We start from the raw sequence: 17,759 nt of genomic DNA on the forward strand, positions 1-17,759 counted from the left end.
TTCTCCGCAGAGCTCTCCGCCAGGAGAGAGTGATCAGAGCGCGTTCGGACATTTTATCATTTCCTGATGATTTTCTGTGCGAACGTTACCGTTTTTCAGCACAATCTATAATTTATTTTAATAACATCCTCAGGCCATATATTACGCATGTGACACATCGCGGACATGCTCTCAGTTCATTACATATTATTTGTATTGCACTTCGGTTTTTTGCAAACGGCAGCTTTCTGTATAATATTGGTGACGCTGAGCACGTTTCCAAGGCTACCGTCTGTTGGGCAGTCAGGAATGTTACAGTTGCACTGAAACGTCTCCTGTACTCGTTTGTGTTCCCCGGTCACAGACCCACAAGATTTATCAAAGAGGGATGCCACAAAATTGCAGGTATCAGGATGAACAAAACTTAATACATGATGTGGTGATACTTGGACTACTACTTAAATTTTACATTTATTTTCAGGGTTCCCAGGCGTGATTGGCTGTATAGATGGCACTCACATTCCAATCATTGCTCCTTCAGTAAATGAAGGAGACTATGTGAACAGGAAGTCTTTCCACAGCATTAATGTACAGGTACATAGTTCCCTGTAGCATTTCAAACTAACAAATTATTTCATTATAGTAATGGATGCTAATTTGTGTTCTCTGCACTGTGAAGATCATATGTGATGCTGCCAACATTATCACAAATGTGGAAGCCAACTGCTCAGCCTCTGTGAGTGGTGGTGGTGGTGGAGGACCCCCACCTGTTTTTCGGGCCTCCGCTTTTTTTCTGTTGGCTATAACGGGGTCACATTTGAGCATACAGAGTAAGCAAATATGTACTTGTAATGTGCTCAGATAATTTCAATAAGTGCTTACAGAAAGAAAATTAATGTAGAATCTAACTGCAATTGATTTACATAGGACAAACAGACCAAGCACTATGGCTCATAATACAATTACACCTCACCTGTTTGGACTATATTTTTATATTTCATTTTTACTTGCTGCCAGGAACGTTTGGGGCCTGTTGGGTTGCACCTGCGCTCACATCACATCACAAAATAAAATGTATAAAATAAAAAATAAAATATAATATAATAAAATGGCAGCACGGTGGCACGGTGGTTAGCACTGTTGCCGCACAGCAAGAAGGTCCTGAGTTCAATTCCACCATCAGGCCGGGGTCTTTCTGTGCAGAGTTTGCATGTTCTCCCCGTGTTTGCGTGGGTTCCCTCCGGGTACTCCGGCTTCCTCCCACCGTCCAAAGACATGCAGCTTGTGGGGATAGGTTAATTGGATAATTCAAATTGCCACTAGGTGTGAATGGTTGTCTGTCCCTATGTGTTAGCCCTGCGACAGACTGGCGACCTGTCCAGGTTGTACCCCGCCTTTCGCCCTATGACAGCTGGGATAGGCTCCAGCGCCCCCCGCGACCCTGAAAAGGATAAGCGGAAGCGAATGGATGGATGGATGGATGGATGGATGGATAATAAAATAACGTGTTAAATGGGTGGAAATCCCTAGATCAATGTTTAAATTAACACTCACGCATTGACTCTGTCGGCTATGTTTTGCCATGCATGCTCCCTTTCTTTTGCAGCTGTGGCTGCGTTACTTTTTTTCCGCAAAATTGGCATGTTATCGGCATATGCTGCCATCAGAATTTCAGCCTCAAGCGCTGTAAAATACATTGACCGCGCCTTCTTTCCCTCCGTCTCCATGGTGACTCGATTAATCTGTGCTCCACTAATCAGGGCTTTATGTATCCTCGTGCGCGCGCTTAACTTGGGGTTAAAGCAACTCCGCGTTGACTGAACTAATTGTTATCAGCCTTTCTGGAACCGAATATTCCGAGTTGGACAGTTCGGGGTTACTCAACCCTGAGTATCGTTTTTCACTCTGAGTTTTCTAAACCGGCTTCCTGAAATAGGGCCCTGGTCAAACTTAAGCTCTCCTTAGTATGGCTGGCTCCGTTTCTCCAACAGCGCACTCACAGGCGGCAGCTGCCCCGCCCCCTCGCTCAGTCGCTTAGTGCCTGAGCTCGGATCATACCAATATCAGGGGGGACTTTTTGTTTTATACAGTTGTCAGCCAGACATCTAACTATGAAAAAATTACACTCCAAAAGACCCCGGGCTTCTGACAAAACAACCCGGGCTTAAGCCCAGTAAGCCACCCCCACGCTCCGCCCCTGGTTACTGATTACTTCTCCAAAAAAGTAATCCTGTTACTTTACTGATTAGTTATTTTCAAAAGTAATTAGTTACTTCGTTACTTTTTAAAACATGATACACAACCTGGATACATAATAAAGAAATAGACCTTTCAGCCCAATTCTATTTTTTCTGTATAATCCATCATAAAACTGAATCAAATGGAAAAAGTCTGTTTTTAAAACCTGTTTCATTATTTTTAATCTTTTAACTTTATGCAAAAATTAAATCACATGCAACAGTCTTTGACTTAAAGAAATTGTTGAACATTTAAAGCAATTTTCTGCATATTCTAGCATATTTAAAAAAATATTTTTTGTGTTCACACTCTTTCAAACAGATGCACGTAAAACACAGCAGAAAATAAAATAAATCAAAGATTCAGCAGCTCTGAGTCCTGTTGCTCTTAAATCTGTTGTCACCTGTTTAGCAGGAGTGGGGCGGGTGGAGGTTTGCCCACAGTGGTCATGTCAGTGGGGGGATCCAGGGGTTTCTCTGTGAATGTCACATTCCCGTGGCAGCGTGCTCGCTGCTCGCTCAGATTTGAAGTCTAATTTTTCACTTTAGAAAGAAGTTTTCCTCCCACACAGAGTGCACAGCGGACGCTAATGTTTTTGTCACTTTTACAGAATCAAAGTAATGTGAGTATTTCCAAGCTTTAAACGCTTCACGGTTGTACTCTCTCCCACACTCCATATCTGCACACGTCTGTTACCACAGACGTCGCACGTGCTTACGTCACAGTCATGACTCATGAGACACTCTCACAAACAAAATCACCGTTTAGTAACGCAGCGTGCTTACGGGAAAGTAACAGTAATCGAATTACCTTGAGTAAGTAATCCCTTACTTTACCCGTTACTTGACAAAAGTAATCGGATTACAGTAACACATTACTTGTATTAGAGCTGTAAGCTGTAAGAACAAAAAACTTTGTGCCTTGAACCTCCAAGGACACCGGGACTCGAGCAGGTGTGAAGATCAAAAGGTTGCATTTTGGAGCATTAAGTAAGACCTGAATGTAAACGGTCACGTCTTGCATTGCTTCTCCAGTCGAATGCTGCTGTTTTGTCTGAGCTACCGCTGTCTCACTGATGCACACATTGTGTTCTTTGTACAGGTTATAGCAATAGTGAGATGGGTCACTCATAGCTCGCTGATATATAAGCACTTGCAGTGAGTCCCTTGGCATTATTGGTATAAACCCACTGCCATTTTTCCACTGTGGTATAGCAGCATGTTTTAACCCAAACATGCTGTGGCAATCTGTTTCTAAACCCAACCAAATAGTTTCAGAGCTTGAACCTGAGCAGCGAATCCAGTGACGTAAGCAAAACAGATCACTGAGCAAAAACACAAAGTTACCAACTGGGACACAAACCAGACTCCTTGCTGATAATCTTTTGACTTACTCGACTGGTAATCAACATGTTTCCTGACACGGCCTTTGCCCTGTTATCTCTTCATACACCTCCATTTTTACAACCAGAGGATAAAAGCATCAACATAAAGGACAGCTTAAAATGCCGACACAACCTACAGAACATCAGTGTTTGAGAGCCGAGGTAGAGAATCCACTGGCCCTGTTGCTTCAGGACATACAGCACTGATGAAAGCAATTTAAAGCACAGCGTTGCCACTATTCAAGACTTACTGTCAAAAAACCCAAACTTAACAATTTGCTTAGATGTTATTAAGATGCATAACTGCATCAGTTACTAATGGTCAGTCCAGTTATTCGTGCTGCTGCTGCAGCGGACACTCCTGGTCTGGCTTGCACCACAGTAATGGCAGCATTGCTACATGGTGGAGCAGACCAGATTTATATTGAAAATAAACACCACACCAGAGCGTTTGCTTGCTCTCAGAGAGAGAGTATGTGGCAGCACAACCAACAGGACCAGGGAGAGACCCTGGTCCTGTTGGTTGTGCTGCCACATACATCATAATTTTGTAAATCACTGAGCTAAACATGGAAGCTACTCAAATTCAGTTTATTAGTTAGCTTTTGTGTTTTTTAATATATATATATTACAATTGCTTGCTCCCACTCCAGTCCAAAATGAGTCTTTCTTCATGAGCAGAATCTTCTACTTCTGCCACTGGCGTTCATATACAGAGGGAAGGTCTCGCTGTCTAATCAGCCTAAAAATTCATACAGTTCATAGAAAGTTAACGCCTCCAGGTCACAAACACAAACTGAGAATGATTTCAGTGAAGTGATAGAAATCTCATGTCCAACATATTTCCATATTTATAGAGTTTAGCTTTTTGAGTGAGGGACAATGATAAGAAAGCAATGTTACACAGCTGGTGTTATTCTAAACAGATTATTCTGCATTCATCTCAAATTGTTGGTGAAAATACTTTTTGCTTGCTGGTTTGCACTGTGGCACTAAATCAGACAGTCAATGAGCAGCCTTAGTCTTTAATACTATGAAGGAAAGAAACAGTAAAAATATATGATTTTTATGAATATATTCTTTAAAAAAGAATATATTACTGACTGGGTCATAATTGTTTTCAAAGTCCAGACCAGTGATACCCAGAAGCAGTTCAGCACTACAGCCCACCACTGAAAACTTAAGAAGCAAAGTAAAAGCTGCTTTTGTTTCCTCACCTGTTGTTGCTTCTGCTGGTACAGACATCTCCCAGACGCTCATGACGAGCACCATTAGAAGTAGAGCTCCTTTGCTTCCAATCTGCGGGTATGGCTCACTCATCCTTGATAAAGAGGCGAGAGGAAAGGAGTGTTACCACAAATAACTCATTTATGATAGCTGCAGTTTGAAGCAATTTGAGGTGAAACCAGAAACACTATTTATAGCTATACAGAGATAAAGTTTACATCTAAATGATTCAGAGAAAGCTTGGGAGAAGGTGCTGTGACCAAACGAAACCAAAATCCAGCTCTTTCAAAATCATGAGTATGACCCAAGCAACACCATCCCCACGGTGAAACAAGGAGGCGGCAACATTATGCTGTGGTGTTCCTGCTAAGGACCAAGTAACGATTCCACTGCAATGGGGGGAAGATCGACCAGACCTCAGTCCTGCAGAAAATCTGTGGAGGGAGCTGAAGCTGCCAAGTTTCAGCCTAGAAATCAAAAGGATTTAGAGAGTTTCTGTAAAGAGGAGTGGTTCAAAGAGATGTGAGCAAACCAAATAAAAGAAGCACACCTTGTACCCACCTAGTACTTGGTGGGTACAAGTACTAGGTCATGTTTTACACAGGGTTCAAATGACATACAAATCAATGTAGGACTTTCTGGAGTTTTGACTGATATTCTGCTGAAACCTCCATCAAAATTAGAGGCCCTACATTTCTTTGTAAGTGAGCAGATTAATAAATTCAGCAGGAAATTAAATAATTATTTCCCCCAAGGATGAAAGATGGCTAGATAGACATCATTAACTCACATTAAGCCCCCGGTTTATTTGCATTTACCAAACAAAAGCATCTATTATCATCTGTGTCAGCCTCTCCTCCTTTTTTTTCCATCCCTTCGCTCGCCTGAATGCATGTTTGCTCGTATAAAGCAGGGATAGAGGCTCTTATCCTCCTCCTTGCTTCTCAAAACAAACTACAGCTGTGAATGCACCCCCAGATCACTATCTCCAAATTCTCTCTTTCTTCCCCTGCGGCTCCCCTCGTGCTCAACCGAACACGAGGTGAAGGCTCTCTGCTGCCCCAACAGGCTTCAGCAAGCCTCTGTAGGCTCTACAGCAGAGCGGAGAGCGGGCAGGTCGCAGTGGCTATTCCATCCCTCCGCAGTGCCTTTTTCTCTGCACTCCCTCTCCCTAATGAAGTGTGGTGGAGCCAAGGCCACACTGCATAAACCGTCTGGCACAGTGTGTTATCACCGACAGACAATGATCAAATTTCAAACGGGGGATGCGGGAGTGGTTCGGTAATTACTGGAAGGGGCATAGTATCGTATGGCGGGAGGGGACAAAGTTACAAGCTGCGTTTATGCCTTATTTACCACCTCCCGCCTCTTATCTGGCTGCCGCATTGACATATAGATTGGCTAAACCTCATTGGGGATCTCAGATTATTTGTGTAATTAAGTTTATTTTTGCAAAGCAAACATGACCTTTTAGCAAGGTTTTGTTAGAGCGCTCAGTGTCACACAGGAATTAGTATTGAGTTGTGTTGCTCCAGCAATAAAGAACAGGCAGAACTCACATGTTTAATGTGCCCTTTAAAGATATAAATAGCTGCCTGTTATCTGGACATGTAGGCGATAGCAGTGTATGGAAGGGGAAGTCTTAAATAATCGCTGAAGATTTATTTATTTATTAATTTTGACATGGCTTCATTTAATGAAATTTGACTTAAAGGTCATGAATAATTTCTACATCACATTTTCCCTGCTTTAAAAAAAAGCTAAATATTTTTGGGAAATACTAATTGCTACCCAAAGCCATCACAGTGACAGCGAGACTACAGGAGGTCACCGAGAGCGAAGAAGTTATTTGAAGCGCCGCGGCTTGATTATGTCATTCCTTTCAGGTTTTTATAGGGATTAAACAAGATGCATCATGTTAATTTGTGAATTTCAGATGGTAAGTACCATCCAACTCTCGACAAAGGAAAGAGGCAGGAAAGAGCAAAGATGGGGGAATAATTCCAGTAATCTTAAAATAACCCAGATAACTCAATCTGAAAGACTCAAAGCAACGAGCGCACACATAGCTGAGATGTGACAGAGCAAAGAGACAAGCAGTTGCATGCAGTGGACGCAATAAAGCGTGGGTCTTTGACTTTTGATTCCCAAGTCCTCAAACTAACGATCAAAGCGGTCACTTGTTCCTACAATCTGATACAACCAACGTTAGTGAGATACAGGCACGAGTACTCGAAAAAAATGATATGTGGCATTTAATGAGATAGTAGAAGTGTAGAAGGCTAATCGCTCAGCTACAGGGCTCATTCATATTCTTCAAAGGGATTCTGATCATGAACCATAATGTTGTAACCACTAAAAGTAGCTGTGACACTGTGAAACGATGGTATGAGCTCCTGTAGAAACCATAAGTCTGTGTGATGTCAACCTTACTTTAACAAAAACGTGTTTCACTCACAGTGTCACAGAAAAGAATGACTCTACCCACAGTCCTAACATAAGGCAGCAAAGTGTCTCATTGAAAGAAAGAAGGTGTACGTTATTGATCCCCGTGGGGAAATTCCTCTCTGCATTTAACCCATTCACTCAGTGAAGCAGTGGGCAGCCATTGGGCGCTCGGGGAGCAGTGTGTGGGGACAGTACCTTGCTCAGGGGTACCTCAGGGTAGCTGTTCAGGGGAATCGAACCCCCGACCTTCCGATCATGGGGCCACCACTCTACCTACTGAGCTATCCCTGCCCCGATTGGTGGAAGTTGCTGTCGCCATGGAAATGTCAGGTTTCTTAGTCAGTGCTAAACTTTAGAAACCGCTTGAGCAGGCACAAACGCTACACACAAACTACCATTATACATTATTATATATGTATAATCTAATGCAGCGGTCCCCAACCGTTTTTGCGCCACGGACCAGTTTGTGCCCGACAATATTTTCACGGACCGGCCTTTAAGGTGTCACGGATAAATACAACAAAATAAAACTAGTACCGGTACCGAAAAAAAGAAGATTTATTCATAACACACGTGAAAAGACCCAGGAAAACCGAGTTAACGATAAAAACGATGACAAAATGACGCTGAAAACCGATAAAAACCCTGAAAACCATACATTTCACACCTGTGCCTCAACTCTCGCGGCCCGGTACCAAACGACTCACGGACCAATATACTGCTGTTAACAGCATAAATGTTAAGTTAAGCTAATTCCAAAACGTTCCAAAGGTCACTTGCTGTAGATTCTGGAATTTTCAGCAGTTTATTATTATGAGTAGTTCCTCTAATTTTAGGAGTAATTATGTATGCATTGTTGTACCTCTGACTTTATTTTCTGATCCAAATCCAGGCTTTGAATCAGTATTTGGCTCATAAACCACCTTGTAGCTATTGACATTTCAGAAAATCCCTATATTCTTAAATAAAGAATATAGGGATTTTCTGAAATGTCAATAGAGAAAATGAATGAGAAAGTCATTTCAGAAGCACAGGCCTTAATAAAATGGCTTGTGCCCTATAGGCAGGGGTGCACATAAGTGGTCCACAGGTGCGCATTCGCTGTCAAAATAAAAGACGCGCACCAAATAAGAAGTTGCAACATTTGCATACATAAGATTTTCTGGAGGAGGACAGACATTTGTTTAGAACTCTTAAAGATGTCGAAGAAGCTCCTTTAAGCAATTACTTTGGTGTTCCTCCACCTCCAAAGAAATGTCAGGAGTCCGAACCGCAAAAGAAGCGTGTATTCTCGGAAAAGGGGTTGCAGGAGGTGAGCTGGTTTCAAACAAATGATGAACGCACAGAGATGTGGTGCAGAATATGCTGTGAAAATCCCACTCTAGAGGACAAAAACATTGCCTTTTATATGTACGCAAATGCGCGTTGCAACTTCTTATCTGGTCTTTTATTTTGACAGCGAATGCGCACCTGCGGACCACTTATGTGCACCCCTGCCTATAGGGTAGCTGTAACAGAAGACAACAGAAAAGGTAAAGAAACGCAAAATTTGTGCAAATATTTTGCGCACTACAAATATTTCACAGACAAATTTTGTGTATATATACATTACATAAAAGGTTTGCATCCAAAAATTTGGCATTTAATGTCATTTTTTTCTCAGCACTTTCAGGGTGTAGGGGCCTTTAGAAGCACATCATGGTGTGGATTCCAACACATCCACTAGAAACTTCTAGCTTATCCAGGTGCAGAGCTTCCTTCCCATCTAACATAACTATAGGTCCAAATAGCAGCTTGTGCAAACAACCCCTGGTATCATTTTATGAGGAGAGTGGTTTATGAGGAGAGTGGTCTATCTGTGTGATAAAGTGTGTTTTTTGGATTGTCATTTCCCATCTTGCCTTGCTTCAATTAGATCTCCTTTGTTTCCCAGGACACTTGCTGTGCATGCCAGAAATATCATTAAGCCACTTATCCACAAGAGGAGGGATAATGCAGCGCAAACACTAAATGGACCCAAGGTGATCCTTTATTTTCATAAAATATTTTTTTCCACCACTATTAAAGCCACGATTGCCAGTATCATGGCATTTAACAGTGTTTTCAGTGTAGCTACAGAGCGATTGTGAGGAAGGAAATTCACTGAAATGTTGAGCGTGATATCCAGGTAATGCACCAGTGTCTGCATTTTCTCAAATGGACCTCGATTGTACGCCCAGATACTTATACTGGAACAGTGTGTGCTTACGTTCACCTCCCAGAGACAGATTTATGGTCACCGATTAGCCGGAGAATTGGAGGCTGGGTTGAAATGGTGGCCAGTTGGTGTCGGTGTGCAATTCGTAGTAATAAGTGTGTGGGGGGGAAAAAGGGTCATTGGTGCCGCAGAGCAGGGCAGCGTTACAGCATCATTTGTTGGATGCCTTCGAAAGGTGCAATTCCATAAATGACATCTCATTGCACCTGAATGTGCTGCGTTGTCACTGGTGCTCGGCAGAGCGAGTCCCTGGAGATTTGTTACGCTTTGAAGCCAGTTTACGTCTTGACCTTGGCTTGAAGGTCTTTTGCATTTCTGCAACAATATCCTTATATTTAATATAAATAGACATTGTGATCCTGGCTGCATTATTGAAAGACACCTGTGGTACTCAAGCGATACTTAATCTTTATCAAGAGAAGAATTCCACAAGAGCCAAGACGACAGTTTTCCTGCCCTTGCTTGAAAAGAACCATTCACAAGCTGATCTGGTAAAGACGGATGAGACGACTGTGTCTTTGCAATAAGTCGTGGAGACATATCAACTCATGATAACAATGCATCTATGTGTAATTATTGTTAAGTACTCAGGTGAAATGAATTAGTGGCACTGTCATGGTTGACTCTATATTATTCAGCATTCACTTTATTTCTCTTTATCCAATCAGAGAGGCAGAAACAAATACCTGTGGCAGGTCACGTTTAAGGGAGCAGTATTATATTTGGTAGATAATAATTTCATTTTCTTTGGGATTCTTTTTCATCAGTTATTGCACTAAAACGTGGAGGTTGATGAAACCTTATTTATATACTTGCATAGTTTTAAATACGTACATTTTTATTTCTGTGGCTGTTGTACATGTGTAGCATTCATTGCACTGTTTAGCAAAATTTGTTTAAATGTTTAGAAATGAATATTGATTAAAAAAAGTTATTCAGGATTATCAGAAGTGTATTCAAATTGTCTATTGAAAGTTAGAACCGGTTACTGTTATGTACAAAACAAAATCATAGTAAAATTCATCGACTAAACTCAAAAAGATTCTCTTTGTTCTTGTCAGTCTGAAAACCTTTTGCCATTTTAAATGACTCGATATGGAACTATTATCACTTTGATCAACCTTAGAGGAACGGTCAGAGGTCAAATGTGACATGATACTTTAAATCTTTATAGTACAGTCATATAGTACTTTTAAAGTTATAAGGATTTTTTGGGGTCAATTTTTGACCAATAACATTATGTTGACCTTGAAGGCCTTGATGAAATTGCGCCAAACCAAAGATGTTTGTCCTGCGACAAGATTGCATGTTTCATTACTCTACTCAACCTTTTAAAATTGTAACATTGATTGATTGATTAAGCCTTTAATTGCAATGTTACACGCACATGTTACCTGCAGGGAAATGGGGCCCCTTCCATCCATACATACATTGCACAAACATCACATTGGGAAGACAAGTCAGAGAGGTCGGATGGTAAGAAAAACATTGTTTATGTAATAAAGATAATTCACATTTAGGTTGATCTTAGTTTATTTCAAGGTTAGACAAACACCTACACAAACAATAATAAATAATCATGTAAATACTAAACATTTATGTTTATGTTAAGAAAAGATAAAATGACTTTGACACACAAACCTGGTAAATTATCACCCACGTTGCCCTGACATGCTCTACAAAACATTTTTAACTCAACCTTTTGTTGGTTTTTACGGCTCACAATACCTGTTTGACTTACTTACTGCTGTCACAATACTCGCTGTTAGATGCAGCAGCTGTTTTCAGTGACAGGATCTGTTTGGGCGAAGCTGTTTTTTTACACATGCAGCTCTGAACTTTTCCAGACATTAGCCGACGGGCCTGAATGTCAGGATGCAAATTGCTGGCTCATAAAAAGGTCTTTAACCTGTCAGCTCTCTAGCTTAATTTCTGTGTGATGGTCGGATAAATCCGTGTGAAAACAATGCTCGTCAGTGAATTCACAGTGAAAGAGTGGCTATGGAGTCTTTCTTGTAGTGAGAGCCTGACGAGGGCAAACTATCTCCTGTTGTGTGCTTCATGTCAGAGAGGATACATTTGGACAGAGGCCTGAACAGACAAACAATCTCAGCAGTTAGCTTGAGAACTTCCTGTAGTGCTAAAGTGCCGTAGGCCAAACCAAAGACACTACACCACATAAACGACTGTGTTGCCTGATGCCAACCGGAGTGTAATGTGTAATTCGGTAAACATTAGTCACACATGGCTTCATATGTTATATACACATGTATGCACAGTACAGCATTTCAGTGTTATACAAATAAAATGTATTTAAATTAAATTTATTTCAACTTATTCTTGTGTAATTTAGCTAATTGCCTCAGCTTGCTAAATGTAATGTCATAAAAGTGTAGGTTTAGCGCGTAATTCTCAACACTTTTTCTAAAATCTCATTACATTTGTGTGGCAGATACACAAACGAGACAACACGTGAATAAAACATCGTTAGAGGCACACTTCTTTAAGCTAAGCCAGACCAAATATGACAGCTCTGTACGCTATTCCAGTTCAACGTTTTATTTTTTTGAAAGACAAGACCACAACCGGTCGTGGCAGATGGCCCCCGCCCCGCCGCTGTTTTTTTGTTTCCACTGTCGCCAAAGTGCTTGCTCATAGGGGTCATATGATTGTTGGGTTTTTCTCTGTATGTATTATTGTAGTGTCTACCTACGATATAAAGCACCTTGGGGCGACTGTTGTTGTACAAATAAAATTGAATTGAATTAATTACTTGATTTCAGCATGATCAGCTCTTGCTTCATAGTTTCATCCTGTAATATTACCTGGAATTTCATTAGACTGAGCCAATAAAGAACAATAAAGCTCATTATCTTAGCAATGACTGCCCTCCAGTTTTATTCCTTTATTTATACATGTTCAACTACTGCAGCTTTCAGTGCTCCTTGGGAATTTATACTGCAGCTTGTAATGACGATTCAGATAGGCATTTTGAGAGAAAACAAACTCAAACTTAGACTGTATCTATAGTGGTTGGAATGTTTCATTAGCATGTAAGCCTCACAATATTTTTTGTATAATGTATGAGCCTTTTGCCACAGAACACAGAACAAGCCTGCAGAGAAATGTATAATATATGCAGAAGTGAAGTTAGCAGGGTAAAAAATGATAAAAACAAAACAAATACTAATAAATGGAAACATAAGTGTAATGTATAACTACCCACTGAGCACAGTATATTGTGCACTATGCTTGAGGACACTCAAGACCTCAAGCACAATATACTGTGGATGATGCAAATGATGTCTTTTACTGAAGAATAATGCATGTTCTTTTGAGCAGTGCCACCTCGCTGGCTGTCTTGGATTTGCGTGGTTGCATTAATCCGAACATTTAGCTCGTTCACTCCCTTCACAACACCGAAAGCAGCAGAGCCACAAGTCAGCTTTAAAGAAAGGCTTCACTTGAGCCTCGGCCTTGGTCACAAACACTTGATTCTTACACTAACAGCAAAGTCCCCGCCTGCAGTCACGCTGTCAACATTATCTCTCTGTTGTCTTGTGCGGTCCCTGAACTGCACACGTCGCCATCCCGAAAATAATAAAATATGTCAATCCAGATTTGACTATATCATTTTCAAATATCAGCGTTAATGCATTTCTTTTACAGTTGGAGTTCTGCTGCTTTAATTAACATTCTTGGGAGGTTCCTGTTTTCACCTGAGCTTTTTTAACAGCTTGAAAGGAAAATAAATGAATTGAAAAGTTTTGACAAGCCGAGTTCAGCGCTGCCCAGGGTCTACTTCCAGTTTATTGCTGTCAGTGGTGAAATAATAACATTTGGTGTACTGTTGCCTGGAGACACAGTGAACAACCCCAAAACTTGACACTTTGCCCAATCATTTATTGTCCCTGCTGTGACAGTGAGGCTAAACAATACATCAAAAGGTTCAGGTTATGATCCCGTCTGCTCCTGGCAGCCATACTGGGACTCTTTCCTTTTACCATTAGCATCTTTGCTAAAATATTTAGAGCTTACCAATGTGTCCCTCCAATTCCACCCTATGTAATGTAGACTATACACCCATCCACATATTTGGCATAGCAGAATAGGAACAAATGCATGGATCCCTTTCTCTGTTTTTATCATGCGAGTTTCACTAAATTCAGGATTGACATTTTAAGTAAGAAGGGAAATGTGCATTTTGACTCCTGTGGTACTGTTGTTAATCTGGGGCAAAAGCATAGAGGAAGCTTTGGCTACGGCTCAGGAGGTTGCTGGTTCAATAGCTGCCTCTGCTAGTCTGCATGTGTACATGCATAGGCATAGAAAAAGGTTCTTGCACAAGTATGTGGGAAAGAGTAAGAACGCACTTTGAGTGTATAAATTGTGTACTGCAACTATATAATTTACTGATGCCAAACTTCACTGTGCTTTAGTGTAGCAGAGCAGTAGTATTGTCAGAGTAGTAGTATCCCAGTAACCTGGGATGACAAAACATTGAAATACCTGAAACTGTTAACTGTTCTGGTCATACGTGTTATTGTGGTCTTCAGTTTCCTCGAGTGTAGTCTACTTAGAATGTTAATATAGTCTGGCTTTAGTAAATGGACTGCTTCTTATACACTGTTTTTCTGCTCTATTTAAGCGTTATACAGCATGGTCTAAGGAGCTTGGAAAGAAAAGCGTCTGGACTTCTTTAAGTGGCTTGAAGATGTTTCACCTCTCAGCCTAGAAGCTTTTTCAATTCTAGGGTCAAATGGTGGAGAGTCCCAGATTCTCCACCATTTGACCCTAGAATTGAAGAAGCTTCTCGGATGAGAGGTGAAACATCTTAAAGAAGCCCAGACGCTTTTCTTTCCAAGCTTAGACTGCGATGACCTGGATGACTGAGAACCTTCAGATGTTATACAGCATGTCTCATTCACCTACAAATTCATATAAACGCTCCAAACACTCATATAAACACTAAATGCCAAATCCGTGTGTTACTGTTGCTGTTGTTGGTTCTTTAGCTGTGCGCCTCCAATATCACAACCTCCCTGTTTGTTGTGTTGGTGCATTTAATCTTTAACTAATATTATAGCTGCTGTGTGTGATACAGACCAGTCTGTGGATCACTTATGATTAATGTATCTGGTCATACGTGTTATTGTGGTCTTTGGGGCGATCGTGGCTCAAGAGTTGGCAGTTCGTCTTGTAACCGGAAGGTTGCCAGTTCGAGCCCAGGCTCGGACAGTCTCGGTCGTTGTGTCCTTGGGCAAGACACTTCACCTACTGGTGTTGGCCAGAGGGGCCGATGGCGCGATATGGCAGCCTCGCTTTTGTCAGTCTGCCCCAGGGCAGCTGTGGCTACAACTGTAGCTGCCTCCACCAGTGTGTGAATGTGAGAGTGAATGAATAGTGGAATTGTAAAGCGCTTTGAGGGTCTCGAAAAGCGCTATATAAATGCAATCCATTATTATTTTTATTATTATCTTATTAGTCTTGCTTAGCACTAATTAGCCATTTTGTGCTCCTATCCATTGCACCCATACAATTTATGTTTGTAACCAGTGCTAACCAGTGTTGGCAGCAACCAAAATTCCAATATGAAGGTTCAGACTGCAGACTGCAAAATTACTGAATGATGTTGTAATGACTGAGATGACGTTATTTACACTTTCTTGGACACTTGAACAGCAAATCTACACAGGTTGCTCAAAATCCTTTACTGTGCAGACAAATACCAAAACAAATGGAAGCAACCAATGCACCAAGCTAGCTTCTAGCTTCAGCTCTCAAAAAGTATTTCAGTGAGGAACTATGATGGTTACTTTAAAAGTATGATTTACATTCTCTAATTGTCTTGCATGGTCTGCCTTGTTCACAGATACACCACAAAACACGTAATAAGCAGATTTACTCTTCCTAACATAATTAACCAACTGGCATTTTCACACTGATTTTTCCATAACTGGGATACACTTGGCTGGTGGCACATTTCTGATGTCTACAAATCCGGTGTTTGTATGCACAGACAGGGGAGAGCTTAAATGCTTCTTCAACAAGAACAGTTTCAATATATTCAACATCCCTAGTATTTCTAACTTCACTGTGGGACGGAAAGCTGCTATAATCTCATGTAGTCACGGTTAAGAATAGTGTTAAAATAGGAAAACAAAACTCACTATGAAGCATATTTGATTTGGCGGAACAGCACTTTAGTGAAACGAGGACTGCTGGTAGATTCTGACCTATTTTCCCATTGTTGTCCCATTTGTGTCATTTATTTTTCTACCTTGATGGGTTTGTGCAAAGCTACAATATTTTCCATTAGCAAGTGAAGGACTCTATTGACCTTGGCCTATTAATAGCAAATGTTATTTGCAAAGGAAGTAGGGGAAAAAGCGTTGAATTAATTCTTCACCTGTTCTCTGCAGTCTTCGGGAGATTGTACTTGAAGTGCTAAACAATTCTACGACATGTTAACCACGTGAGAGCAGTTTTTAAAGCTCCACAAAAAGGTAAAAGCAAGGACACACAAAAGATGAAAGACTGTTTAACTTTTTGACAAATAACCTAACCAAATAACACAAAGTTAGTGTTGTTTAGGTATCATCTATAAAAAAAAAGTCTCATCAGACTCTGTATAACTATGTCTGTGAAGGTTTTCAGTCATCCAGGTCATCATAGTCTAAGGAGGTTGGAAAGTGCATAAACGCATGGCTCAACATAGAAGAGCCACCTCCACGGGACAAGACTCAGCAGTCCATCTGCATCTAGAGGACAAAGGTCACTCTTTCGAGGACACCAGTGTCCACATCTTGGACAGAGAAGGCAGATGGTTTGAAAGAGGAGTGAAAGAAGCATCTATGTCCACTGTGAACGACCATGTCCTGTCTGCAGTGATGGGAATAACGGCGTTACAAGTAACGGCGTTACTTTTTTCAGTAACGAGTAATCTAACTAATTACTATTCCTATTGTTACAACGCCGTTACAGTTACTAACAAGAAAATGCGGTCCGTTACTATTTTTCAACAAACAGACGGTTGAAGCTGTGTTCAGCTTCCCGCATCTTATAGAAGTTGCACGGAAGTAGCTGACTACGCAAGTAATCTGGACGCTACAGCTTTAAGTAGCTGTGCGCGCTCCCGCGGACGGTAATCACGATCACTGTCTAGCACAACACCTGGAGCTCAGGGGGCAAAACAATCGCATGAGTGCTGCTGTTTGACTGAGGAAGAATAAAGTGGTCGTGGTAAGCCAATCACATGACCACTTCAAGACAAAGCAACAAGGTGATATGTACCAGTTTTTAAATTGTGTTGATAGGCCACTTAAAACCAGAGTCATGATAAACAAGATATACGCGGCGTTTTTTCCTCAATAGCTTCGTCACGTTTACTGTCTAAGGACAGCGCAGCGAGACCTCTCTGCTTATGAGCAAAAAATTTAAAAACTGGGAAAGTTTTAGGAGTGACGGCGAGAGAGAGAGAGAAAGAAAAAGAGAGAGAGCGAGTTTTGAGATGTGAGAGATTTGTGACGTTTAGCGTGTTTGCAGTGTGTAGTTAATGTGTTTTCTTGTGTAGTTAGTGTGTAGTGTTGTGGATGGTTTTGTGTTGTGTGTCAGAACAATGAGGCGACTGCTGTCTCCAGGTAGAAACAGGATCAGTGATACACCTGCTGCTGTCAGACCTGCAGGAATCAGGCTGTGATGTTCTCCTTTATAGTGGACAGAAATTATTTTTTTGGAGTTGCACAAATAATTTGTGTGGCATCTTATTTAATGCAGAACAGCTGATTGTTCTGTAAATAGTTTGAAATGGTTATTTAAAAAAAAAAGAGTAAAAGGTAAATGGATGCAAATAACTTTGTTGTTTGCAAAACTTGTGCATATGATTTTAAAATTGACAATTTATATTTGCATTTAAAGTTATGAAATATGATTCATTAAACATGTTTGTGGTTGTTATAGTAAAAATATAACTTTTTCTACTCGGATTTTATGTTTTCTGTCTGATTTTTGATCAATTGTGTTAATACATTATATCAAAATGAAAACATGACTGTAAATTCAGACACGCGAGGTTGTGTTGAAAAGAATGACACCAAACAAGGCAAAGTAAACAGTTTTTAAAAGTAAAATGTGGAGGGAAAATCAAAAGTAGTTAAAAATGGCCAATTATACCCTGGACCCCAGAGGGTTAAACGTTTTTTGTTTTTTTTTAAAGTAACGCAATAG

At 40.8% G+C, this 17,759-nt stretch overlaps 1 protein-coding gene across 1 annotated transcript in view; it reads right to left on the reverse strand.

Moving 5' to 3' along the window:
- LOC146650203 (chemokine-like protein TAFA-2) overlaps nucleotides 1–17,759 on the reverse strand; it is a 93,286-nt gene that overhangs the window by 31,781 nt on the left and 43,746 nt on the right. The window contains exon 2 of the mRNA XM_085386490.1: nucleotides 4,819–4,922. Within this exon, the coding sequence (XP_085242616.1) occupies nucleotides 4,819–4,921 (103 nt within the window). The 5' untranslated portion in view covers nucleotide 4,922. The remainder of the gene's footprint in view (nucleotides 1–4,818; nucleotides 4,923–17,759) is intronic.

Source organism: Rhamphochromis longiceps, linkage group LG17 (genome assembly GCF_057381845.1).
Source record: "Rhamphochromis longiceps isolate RC_006_pf linkage group LG17, R_longiceps_female_GT1.1, whole genome shotgun sequence".
Taxonomy (NCBI): Eukaryota; Metazoa; Chordata; class Actinopteri; order Cichliformes; family Cichlidae; genus Rhamphochromis; species Rhamphochromis longiceps.